Source organism: Thunnus albacares, chromosome 9 (assembly GCF_914725855.1).
Source record: "Thunnus albacares chromosome 9, fThuAlb1.1, whole genome shotgun sequence".
Classification (NCBI taxonomy): domain Eukaryota; kingdom Metazoa; phylum Chordata; class Actinopteri; order Scombriformes; family Scombridae; genus Thunnus; species Thunnus albacares.
In genome coordinates this window covers 15,283,432-15,296,061 of record NC_058114.1, presented here as the reverse complement: position 1 = coordinate 15,296,061, position 12,630 = coordinate 15,283,432, and the positions used below count along the sequence as shown (strand labels likewise).

The 12,630-nt window shown below is 39.4% G+C and overlaps 1 protein-coding gene across 5 annotated transcripts in view; it reads left to right on the top strand.

Annotated features, from left to right (window-relative positions):
- LOC122988540 (lisH domain-containing protein ARMC9) overlaps positions 1–12,630 on the top strand; it is a 32,333-nt gene that overhangs the window by 3,563 nt on the left and 16,140 nt on the right. For 4 of the 5 annotated variants that reach the window (XM_044360904.1, XM_044360903.1, XM_044360906.1 and 1 more), the window contains exons 7-17: positions 2,509–2,533; positions 3,171–3,328; positions 3,690–3,788; positions 4,537–4,572; positions 6,990–7,024; positions 7,186–7,297; positions 7,909–8,001; positions 9,623–9,713; positions 10,432–10,555; positions 11,850–11,989; positions 12,351–12,427. In XM_044360904.1, coding sequence (XP_044216839.1) covers positions 2,509–2,533; positions 3,171–3,328; positions 3,690–3,788; positions 4,537–4,572; positions 6,990–7,024; positions 7,186–7,297; positions 7,909–8,001; positions 9,623–9,713; positions 10,432–10,555; positions 11,850–11,989; positions 12,351–12,427 — 990 coding nt within the window. The remainder of the gene's footprint in view (positions 1–2,508; positions 2,534–3,170; positions 3,329–3,689; positions 3,789–4,536; positions 4,573–6,989; positions 7,025–7,185; positions 7,298–7,908; positions 8,002–9,622; positions 9,714–10,431; positions 10,556–11,849; positions 11,990–12,350; positions 12,428–12,630) is intronic. The other variant, XM_044360905.1, reaches the window with a different exon arrangement.

Sequence of the window (12,630 nt, the reverse complement as noted above, 5' to 3'; positions counted from 1 at the left end):
GCATCTGACAACGCTTACTGTGGTGGCTTACAGAACTTCAGGACTTTAAGCAAAAGTCGGGTGCAGACGAGAAGACAAAGGTCTCTAGAAATTGGCTATAAAATAGTAAGGCCAAATCCAGAGTAGTTTTCCATTAGGCTACCTCATCTGGCAGAGGTGCACATTGTTGACTACCAGTTTGGCTATCAGCAATAATTTATGATTATCAAAGATAATTGTTAATTATTAAAATTAATAAAATTAATAATAACGGGGCACCACCCTGGAGTCAGGGAAAAAGATAGCCAATTCAGTCTCAAAGTATACTAATCTATCAATTTGGAACTTTGATTAACAGTTAACTTAATAACTATAAACAAAATTACCATATCAAAAACTAGTTAAGGTTGAAGAATTTTGGAGTTCTTTGCAGAGCAGAGGTTGGCAAAACTCATTCTTGTGCAACATTAAAACAGACAACAGGTAAATCCAAAAGCATTTATTTAACAAAAAGGTAAAAGAGCAAAACACACAACACTAATCTAGCTAAGTGTACCTATATACGTCTGTGTGTGTGTGTGTGTGTGTGTGTGTGTGTGTGTGTGTGTGTGTGTGTGTGTGTGTGTGTATATGGGTGGGTGGAAGGAACACGATGGCAAGATGGCTGTAGTCACCTGGTGGCTGAGTACATGGCATGCCGACAATTTACTATTGAGATAAAAGGCCAGACCATGTGGTGTCTTGAACCACATGTGCTGCTTGAACCAAAGTTTGCAAAACTAGGTTTTAAACCTCTTAACTGTGTGGTTCTCTGTTCAAGACCAATTCATGTAGGATCAAGGTGCCAGGTTAGGAAGAGGTTAGTTGCAAGGCCTAGTCACTGGGTGTAACATGTGTTACGCATGCTAACCTTAACCTAGCTAACCTAGCGGTGTGGCTATGCAATAATCTGACTATGAACAACACGGACATCACAACGATAGTTCAGTGAATAACCTTAGCCAAATCAATACATGTACAGTAAGTTAAACATCCTTGCTTAGCCGTGCTATGCTTCACCATGTTGCTAGGCTATGCCCAGTTGGTACCAGTCCCTGAAGAAAGAGATGCTTTGTGGTGTTCTGCTTCTCAGCTGGTGAATCCATGGAAGAGACAGGCTGAGAAGAGTTTGGCTCCAAAGCTGAAAGGATGCAGGATTTGCTGTGTAAGTCTGGTGTGCCAGTCGTGCAGGTCAGAGGGCCCAGGTCCAGTCCTTTGTGTAGAGTTAGTGGCAAGCTAACTCTGTTTTGTGGCTCCTGTACTTGTTAAACCAGCCAGCAGACTTGTGTGGTAGCTGCTGGCACTAGAAAACTTTTCTGAGTCTTAGGCAGGCTCTGGCGTTTTCTGCCGTAAAGAAAGAGTTCTGTGTTTGTCTGCTGTGAGCAGGCCACACAAGAGAGCAGAGAGCTGTGAGGAGAAAGAGGAGCTGAGAGCTGCTCCTTCAGCAGCTGGAGGTGAACAAGAGCAAGGAGTTGCTCCAGCCACAGCTGGAGGAGAAAAAGAGAAAGATAAGAGGGGAATCTCTAGTTTTGATAACCTGGATCCATAGGTGGAGCTTCATACTTTGGGTGTGAACCCCCAGGGCTCAGCTTTCTTGGAGTCTTGAAACATGTGGTCCCCTAGTGAGTCCTAACAACATTTAAATCTCAAATAAGAAGCCTTTCTTTTGGTGACTAAAGAATTCATTAACAGTCACACTATTGCCCAGATCTGGTTGTTTCATATCCTGCAAACAACTCTTGTCTGATTTGCATTTATAAATGGCTAGGTTTGAGCATGGCAGGACCTAAAGTAACACTAACTCACCCTTACCCCTTCAGAGCAGAAGGGCAAGTGAAGGATAACAAGAATTGTTGCCTTTACTGGAAATCCAGCGGGTTAGGGTTAGGGCTGACCAAAGAAAATCTGTCTTGTGTGTACATTGGTAAAACATAAAGGAGAGAGGTTATCGAGCCTCTATAATTTTTCACTGTGCAAACAGTTTGACAGGCAGAATGTTTGGCAGCTGACGAGACATACTCACACATGAAAACAAATGTTTACGCTTAAATAATTATCTTGTTGGAGAAAGATGATTGTAACAGTTACTCAAGTGTATGTAAACACACTGAATGACAGCTGTGTTTGCCCATGCAAAGGGGTTGGTCCACAGGAATTTTGGAAACTAATATGTCCCTCCCTTTAAAACAAACTCGTATTAATTCTATATCAACACTGGTATCTGGTCATACAAGGAAAGAGATGAGGTAGATTAAGTCAATCCTAAACAAATGTCTGTGACGATAATGCCTGCTTGAAACAGGATGTAAAATATACCATGTGTTTGTCTTGTGCTCTGTCAAACTCAAGCAAGACATTACATCTTTATATACCCTTTGATTTGAATGTTACTCTGGGTGGGAGCATAGGATAAGGAAACAAATACAATAGAAATGTTTGATTGGTGCTCAATTGAGTGCAAGTGTGTATTCTTTAACAGACATCATGCAGAAGGAGGGTGGAAGAAGTACTAAAGGTAAATGTCCCTGTCAAGTAATCTACTTTTGGGAGTGTGTCTGTCCATCTGGCATATGATATCTGTCATATGGAAGATACAGACACCAGCTACAGACTATCTAATTACATTAAAGAAGACAGAAGATCAAATAGTGCTGTTTAAATTATACAACAAATTCAGATTGTTGTTGAACTACTCCACAGCACAAAATAGCATACAGTAATGTCATATTCATATGTTAATTCGTTACTTATTTTTCTGGTGAAAAAGTTTGACTTTTTTGTGTGTAATTGACAGCCCACAATGATTTGAAAGGACAGAAGGGATAGTGAGAAGCTTTGCCAAATATTTGTGCTGGAGCTCTGTTAGTGCTGCAGTTGGTTTCAGATAGAGGTTAATAAAGGTTAATATTTATTTAAGGATAGAATTCATATCTTGCATAGTGACTTGCAGACGTAGTGTGTAAAATCTTTGTAAAAGGTTAATAAAAAAACATCCATCTTTTCATTTTTTTATTTCAATTCTCAAAAAGAAACATTTGATATGTTATGACTGTTACAGCCACATAAGCGTTACTGGTGATATGAATGCAGTTTATTCGTTCGTGTTTGTTTTGTGCAACCTTTTTCTGTGCATGTTTGCATGACGGACACAGAGGCAATGCAGCAGTTACAGCTCCAACTGGTTGAGTCGGACCGCCGCATCACCAGCTACATGCGGAAGTTCAACAAGATGCAAGCCGACTACCACAACCTTATTGGAATCACCGCTGAACTGGTTGACTCATTGGAGGCCACTGTCAGCGGAAAAATGGTAGGCCAGGTTGACTGTAGAGCAAACAAACACATTTTAACACTACAGCTACAGGCTACACAGAGACAAGAACAAGGCAGACACAGAGAGAGAGAGACACACACACACACACACACACACACTGACGCTAATGAGTGGTGCACACACACAAACAGTAGACAGACATAAAGGCTTTAATTTGACTGACATTTGTATATGCAAAAACGTAACATAAAATACCATATTTTGCTTATTTTTAATATGCACACATTTTCATGTGCACTATGCCACTAGTGACATAGTTATTGTGGCAACACAGCCCTCCCTCCCCTTACTCACACACAGTACAAAGCTCAAGAAGCCTGCTGTGTTTTTTTTGCAGATTTCCCCTGAGTACCTGCAGTCTGTGTGTGTTCGCCTGTTCAGCAGCCAGATGAGGCAGAGCGTGGTGCAGAGCACTGACTTCACCAGGCCTGGCACTGTGAGTGAGAGTGCCTCTCTTTTCTCCCTCTCTCTCCTTTACATCTCACTGATAGAATAACACAACACAAGGCCTCGAGGCAAGATGATTAAGATGATACAAGCATGAAAAATGTCAAGCGGGGGACTGCTGATGGGAGCCAGTCCTATAAATACTTGCAGAGAAAACTGCCCTCAGGGCCTCATGTCACAGATATTGGTCAATTGGTCTTATTAATGTAGTAATCCCACAGTTTTCTGATAACAGATGATGGGATGCCGGCATTGCATTAATACACATCAATGTGGAAGGCTTGTTAGAAAAGTAAATATACACAACATGAACACAGGAAATTTCAAAATCAAAATTCTAAAGTTTATCACTTTTTAAATTTAACTTTGAATAATGGGCAGAATGCAAATGATCCATATGATTGATTGCATGCTAAAGGAGCTTGCAGAGTAGAAATATTCCATTTAAGCAGCTATAGGCTGATAAAAACGTTCATATCCTTGTTTCCATCGTTTTATATTTGTGACGTGGTACCCCCCCCCCATATAGCTGTAATTCAAGCCTGGATACAAAAGAAGTGCTCTAAACTGAAACAAAACTTTCCACATTGATTCCATGACAGACATGCTTACTGTCAGTGGCCTTCATTTTGGTGTTGAACTCTGGCTTGTGAAATCTTGTTTCTTTCTGTTTTGAACTGATCAACTTCTTTCTGTGTGTTTGTGTTGTTGCGTGTGTGATGCTTTTGTCCACAAAGGGATATTGCTCTATGAGTCCCTATGATGATGGCTATGTAAGTTTCATATGTTTTCATCTTTACTTCCTTGTCATCTCACAGGTCCCCGAGTCGCTCTCCACTCCTCATCTTGCTTGTGTCTCGCCATGTCTCCTCCTCCTCCTCCTCTCCTTTTCTTTATGTGTGCCTCCCCTTCCTTAACAACAGATAGCCTAACTTTCTTGGCCTGCCTTTGTGTTCAGTATATGTTCCCTGCCATTTTCCTCCAGTTCCTATTAGATTGTCCTAGTTTAAAATGATGTTTGACCTCATTTGAGGTAAGAATGACCCCTTTTGTCAGGCTACTTGTTAAGCTAAACAAGAGCGTCTCTTTCAGGGCAGACCTCATCATTAAATTCACTTGTTCCCTAAGACTGAGTCATTGTTCCTCCCCTCAGCACTCTTTATTGGCTATCTGTCTTCTATTTTTTAAGGTAAACGCTGTCAATCTCATTTTTCCCCTCTTGTGCAGTTTTTGAAAGAGTTAGACAGACACTGTGACAGGACAAGAATGGCCAAACACAAGGCACTTTAATGTAAAAGCACTTCTCACGCTCGGGTTGTCAAACACGGTGGGTTGAATTACAGTCATTTGAAAAGAGGTAACAAGAAAGTTTTATATAATTGTAATGTTCATAACACCATCAATAGCAGGTACTCAGGTTAAACATATAACACGTAAAATGAAATTGCTAATATACAATAGCAGATTCAGCTTTTAACAACTTTGATGTTTATTTCCTGTTTTGATTGCCAAGAGCGGCGTAACAATAGTCACCTATCCTGCTAGGCTGGATATAATATTTGTCTTGGCTGTAGCTCAGTACAGAGGCACGAACATATTTGTCCTCACACAGACGAACAACTGCTCTCCTTAACATTGCAAGATAACACCATAGTTGACCATAGTTATCAGACTCTAAAATTGAGATAATCATAATCATCATGAGTCATTTGATTTTTTTTTCTTTTTTTTTTTTGCTACTCTGCTAGGGTTTAGCGCCCCAGGGAGAAATTAAACCTGGTTCAGAGACCAGAGAGAGAACAAAAGTTGACCTTGGGTTATCCTCATAGTCATAAGAGAGCAACAGGTGAGAGGACAGATTAAAGATGTGAGGAGAGTACAAGCATCACTTATGTAAACTGTGTATTCAGGGAATTCAGGTCAAGCCTATGCATTGTGTAGGTGGCCAGCTGAAATCTGAGATTAAGATAGATAGATAAACAGAGTACTATATTAGTCCCGAAGGGAAATTGAAGTGTTACTGCAGCTACTTGACATAAATCAAAATACAAAAACAATGAGGTAGGTAAAGAAATAAATGCAGTTAAAGGCTAAATTATATACATAAACTAAATAGACTAACTCAAATATAAGGGATATGACCATAACTATAATATACTATTTGCAAACTTAAACTAAACTCAAAATTTTATTAAAAAATTTGAAATGATTTGGTGTAGTACTTATATCCTCTTTCTATTGTTATTGAACCAAGCTATTTACACATTCAGCATAAGTTTTTGGCTTTTTCTCTTGATACACAGCAATGGAGAATAATTGTTGCCTGTGACATATATATATGTGCACTAATCCTTAGTTGGGTATCACTCTCTGGAAAGCCTCCAGGGTCCATGTTTCCCCCAGTGTCAAATCTCTCAGTGAAACGTGTCCCCCTTGCCCTTCAGCATGCTTCAGGGGAACTGAAATGTTTAGAGAGAAAGGAATTCGGGAAGGAATTCTGGTATCGATTTTCTTCTCCACTTCCGTGTTACCTGCTGCGCACCAAAGCAAAATGTGGCCAGACCACATGATACTTCAGACGACACGGATCACTCCCCCGACCTTACACTGCTCCGGCTATAGGCCTAACCACCGGGGTTCAGATTGGATTTCAGAGCTCAAAATCCCCTTTCAGTTGTAAAAAGAAAAACACTACCCTCCACACACATCAACACCACAATGCTATACTACACTGTTCAGAAGCCTCCTTTTGAGATGACTACATAACGAGCAACAGTAAAAGCGAGCTGAGGTGAAAGAAATGAAGGCATGGCTGTTTCACACTAACCCTCCCTCTCTGGTACTTTCTACTTATTGAATTATCTTAGCCTACTTGTGACTGACTGCATGGGTGATGTTCCCGAACAGAACTATACTGTATGTTTGGGTATTCAGCATGTACCCCAAGCACGATGTATGCATGTCCATACACTGTTAATGACTGATGTAGACAGCACCTAACTTAACTGTATTAGATGAAGAACACTATTGGGTAAGTAGGGGGGTGATAAAAGGTTGTAACAAAGGCATGTGTTATGTTTCCTAATACAGTAAGTGTGTGATAAATGTGGTCTGAAATAATCAAAATCTGATATAGACTCTGCTCCTCCTTGTCTTCTATTCTCGATTTCGCTCTCTCTCTCTCTCTTAGGCCTCCTCAATGCTACGAGCCTCCATTGCACCACAGTAAGTCTCACATTTGAACAGGTTATCTGCTCCAAAAATGTACTGCTTATCTACAACCCCGTCTAATATGTCATGTATAGTCGTTGTAGATCAGTGGCAGCTTGGGGCTGTGTAGTGCCATAGTCAAAGATCACTGACATGTCTTTTCTACTGATCTCTAGGAGATCTAAGGAAGTGCCAATGCTGCCCTCACTGGACTATGAGAAGCTGAAGAAAGACTTGGTTGAAGGTTTAGACCGACACCGGTCCCTGTTGCTTCAGGCGCTGCGCTGGGTTAATATTCATATTACTGTTTAAATTCATAATCTTCTATTCCTCTTATACCATGTGTTATATTTTTCATAAATTGATATTTTCATGATAATAACTTCTACACTTATTCATATTCATTTTTATCTACTTCTGCTTCTTTTTGCTCAATCTCCTAAGGCTGTGATCTGTACTTTTTTCATACTTTGATCCTTATATGTTGACTTTATTTGACTTTGCTGTTTGTTACCGTTTGCTGCTGTAATGATCCAGTTTCCCTTCATGGCTGCTAAAAATTTAGTCTTCCTAAATTAGCATGATAGGATATTTTGACTATAACCTTGGTAGTAATACTAGCAGTCATTAGCATATTACAGACAGACTAGTGTCAAGGGGTTTTTATGATATTTTTAAGATGGCTAACAAAGTCATGCCTTTCATAGTAACGCAGTATATCTTTAGTCGTCTGTGTAGAAGTTTCATTGGAACATTGCGGGGAGAAGAATGAAAACATTTAGGTTTTACTTTGGGGTGCCTGATAAGTACAGTAGTTTGTGAGCATGTAGGAGAGAAGAGTACCATTTATATTTTTGCATGTTGGTCTAATTGGTCGGTCTGTTTCTCACGTTCTTTAGAGACTGACTCGCTCACTCCCTGGTGAGCAGAGAGACACGGTGCTTCAGGCCTACATCAGCAATGATCTCCTGGAACGATACTGCACAAAACAGGTGGGGCCTTAGCACTACAGCGTTTAATGTAATTGTATTGTGATATGTTTTTAATATTGTGAATTTTAGTACACATTTTTGTCTAAATTAATACTACAAAGCTTAAGGCATTCCCTCCAAAATGTCTCCTGATGTGAACTGAAATGACAGTGATTTTGTTTTTCCATTACCATTCAACCCAACACGATGAATGTCAACTTGTTAACTTGAAAAGTGATTTTGTATTCATCAGTACCAGTGAAAGATCTTCTTGTTATTTAGATTTTAACTCCATACCTCCAAGCCCAATATTTCATTTAGCCACCTGAGCCAAAGTTAGAAGATAACTTCTTGTCCATTGACCACACCACCTAATTAATCCCCAGGCTCTAATTTGAGGCAGGCTGGAGCTGGTGAACTGGCACCTTTGCTGGGTGCACACAGGTGTGTTTCTCACCTGCCATTGACTTAATGCTGTAAAGGTGGTGAAGAGCATAGACAAACTGGACATAGCATCTCAGATGTCACTCATATTCTTCTGGGATTTTTAAAAAAATGATACGCTATCTCTTTTAAATTTGATATGAATTACTTAAGAAAGAAGAATGATTTAAACTTTTCCTTATTAATACACCCACATGTAGTGGTTGTTATTATTTTTGCTTGGAATGAACACTTTGGAGCTGGCTGCCTCTGGATGCAAGGACAAGCTGTTTCCAATGGTTTATAAAACTGTAAAAGACGCATTTGCCAGGACATATGTCTTATCAACTAGAGATATAAACCCTCCCAATTATTTTTTTGTGGTGAAGTGAGCACTGAACAAATCAGACATCAAATTGCTTTGGCATCAGTTTCTCAGCATTTTAAAATATTTTGGTTGCTAGCAATGTCTTTGCCATCAGCACCTTCTAAAATCATGATGAACTCAGGATGGGCACAAATTTATAGGACATGTTTGCTATAATGAAGTCATATGTAGTGTTGTTTGCTGTGTTCCTTCAGTATTATGTATTTAAGTATGTAATTCCAGTCATTATCACTTCCCATTCACCTAGTCTTTAGCCATGGGCACCATGTTAGAGAAAATCCTTTTACAGAGGAGTAAATGATGCTCACCTCACAGCTGAATTCTTTGTCTGTGTACTTACCATGGTGCTCCAAGCCACCTCCAAATGACACTAGGTTAGGTTTAGGTTTAGGTAGAGCCACAATATAGTGGCAGGGTGTCCATTTCTTTCAGTCAAATCACAGACAGAAATGTTGTGTGATTGAAAATGTCCAGCATAGCTAGATAGATGGGATGGATAGCAGGCATAGATTAACCTTCCTTTAGGGAGTTGACTGGCCAGTCAGTTCCTGGATCTGAAGTGTTATTACACAAACAGTCCCTGACACAGGCTATAATGAAAATACAGCATGAAGGATATGTTTGCCCATTGCATGTTCTTGCTTATTTGTTAGATAAGTTTCTGTGCTTATGTTCGTCTTTTCAAACATGTAGGCCATCATTTCACATTTGCATTTTTATCAGGTAATATAAAAACATGAATGCGTTTAGATTTCTACAAATGTTACTGATTGTACTTTAAAGCACTTTAAGACATTGTTTTAAACTGCACTACTTGTTGTGTCTCCATAGAAAACTGTGCTTCATTTAATGAGGTCAAAGAACGAGATTGTCCGACAATACATGGCTCGTCTCATCAATGCATTTGCTTCCCTCGCAGAGGGTAAGTGCTCAGCTGCCATTAAATTCGGTGAAGCATCATTATTTCATTGTAAGATGAGTCATAGTCTGACTGGATGCATTTGGAGATGTATAGATTCATGGAAGACCTCAGTGGCTTTTATCATAACTTTCCATTCAGGAGAATAAAGACCGTTAATGATCCTCATTACATATTTTCATATTTTCAGTACATACAGCATGCCAGAAACTATGGAAGGCATTTACTTTTTGAATGATTTTGATAAGAGAAATTTACCGTAATTTGTGCTGCTGACACAAAGGACTTACTAAGATGTAACAAGTGGTAAAAATGTTTTTCTAAGAATGTAATTAATTATTTGCTCTCAGCAACAAGAGACATTTTTATGGGCTGCATGTTCTGTTAACATTGCCGTCCTGTGATAGCCCTATAATTTAAAAGACATTATAGAAACTTGTCAGAATGACTCTTTGGCAGCCTTAAATTGTGGAGGAACTTAAGGAATTTGGAGAATCAGAGCATTCACTTTTGTTTAGGAGACAATTCTGTTTTTCACTTTTGAATCTGTACTGTCCTTATCTGTGTTCAGATGTACCTCAAATTAATTTACAAATCAATTGATTTTCATTGGTGAAGTCACTACTTAGTATGATGTTGCCCAGCAAGGCTTTAAAATTGTCAGGAAGTGCATTAAGTGCCTTTTGATCTTGTCTCCATGTTGTTGTGTTAATGCTTACAGGTCGGGTTTACCTCTCTCAAATCCCCATTCTCCTGAAACTTCTGACAGAGGCACTCAGGAAGGAGGAAAAAGACTCCCTGACTAGAGAGAATGTGCTAGTAGCTCTGCAGAAACTCAGCCTCAGGTAAATTTTGTGATGACCAGTGAATTTATAAACCCTTCCTTTTCTAGTTTCTTGAGAGCATAATCACCCTCGGCCTCAGGTGAACTTTAAATTTTTTTATAACCCAGTTTGAATAGTGAAGACATGAGACACTTCATTGTCATTGTAATCATACAAGGTCAGTGTATTTGATAACTCATTGACCTATAGCAATAAGGAATGAGATAAAAAAAAAAAGGTGGTCCAAGATAATAAAGGTATTGCGCAACAAATCAGAGTAGACATAAGTGATAAAGTGTTGGAATGCATTAACAGTACTGGAGAGTGGGGCGTGGGCAGTAATAATTACAGTCCTCAGTCCACAACAGCTATGGGAAGGTGGGGAGGTGATGGAGGCTACAGTTCTGGGGAAAAAACTGTTCTTCGTACTGTTTATTCAAACATTGATGGCTTTCTATCTCTTCCCGGATGGCAACGGGACAAACAGACTGGAGGGTTGGGTCCTTACTGCTGTTGCTAGCCTTCTTATGTAGACAGCCAGCATACACTGTGTCCAAGTTTGGGAGCATAGTTCCCACAATCTTCTGTTTTGTTTTTACCACCCGGACCAAGTCCTTCCGGTTCTCGGCAAGGATACTTTCTATGGTGCTTCTGTTAATGTTTATAAGGAGCTGAGAGGGAAGTTTGGCCTGAATTTTTAAAAAAAATAAGCCTCTGTTGAGCTTCCTTCACCAGGTAGGAAGCGTTAAGGGATCATGAGAGATCTTTTGTTATTGCTGTTGTTAGTGAACAACCATTCATCACCTCATTATCACCCCCTGGGGAGGGAGTTTTATGCAACAAGTATTTTAAAGTCTGACTCAGCTGGTTTTAAATATATTTTCAATCGATACGTATTTGGAGCAATCAATCAAAAAACAGGTTTTCCCGTTTCCCCATAATATGGCGGTATCTTTGATTGAAAAAGTGATAATCTCAAGTTGGCAGTTGACATTATTTCGACTTGCAGGTGGCCTAGAATCATTCTTATACAGGCCCATCCTACAGTAACAGAGAGAGGGAATGTAATAGTGTTACTTAGAAGAAGCAACAGATTATTAAAATCATACTTTGGTGCTTTCACTTTGAAGTGCAGAGAATGGAAATTTGCATTTAAAAATCTCTAATGTTCTCTTTGATAGTGATTTGAACACCTAAATCCATAGAGACATTAGGTCTCTCTTAAAATATGATGAGACATATTACAGCTTAGACCAAAACAAATATCTGTGTTCAAGCTGCTTTGAATCCTTCATTCATCGTCATGTCTTGGTAGGAGGAGCCAGCAGACAGCCATGATAGCGGATGATCTTATTGGCTGGCTGGTTGATGAGCTGCACAACTCGGACTGTCTGAGTGACTACACCCTGGAGTATTCTGCAGCTCTGCTTATGAACCTGTGTCTGCGAACAAAAGGTATAAGCAAGGCAAGAAAAATATAGAGGAAAAATCTGAACTTATCAATAGTCCATGATGTTGCTGTAAATCAGTTTGATCTCTTTTAGATATGCTTAGGCTTTCTTTCTAACTTAAATAAGTTTATTAAAGCCACACAGTAAAGGCGATTATTGTTTGGAGCTGCATTCAATACAAACTTTTTGCTTTCACAGCTTTTCTGAACACAATTCTTATCAGTGCACTCTGCTTTTTTACTCATTTCCTCTAGCAAAAAAAAAGTTAGATTGTAAGAATAAGCATAAAAGACTTTTGTGTGTATTGTTTGTTTGTTTGTGTGTGTGTGTGTGTGTGTGTGTGTTGGATGGTTGACTGTCTACAGGAAAAAGGAAGTGTGCAGAGAACGCCAAGCATGTGCTAAAGGTTCTAACAGACCTCCTCGGACATGAGAACCATGAGGTGATGCACACATCTATATTTGCGGACGGATGTTACATGCACATTATACATAAAAGACACACTCTTAGAAGATGCAAAGCATGGATACAACACACATAACACATAAATAGACGCTTCTGTATTCAGTATAAAATTGCGGAGCCTGGGAGGGACCATGGAGAAAAAAATAACCAATTCATGCTCTCAGTTTTATAATTTGTGAT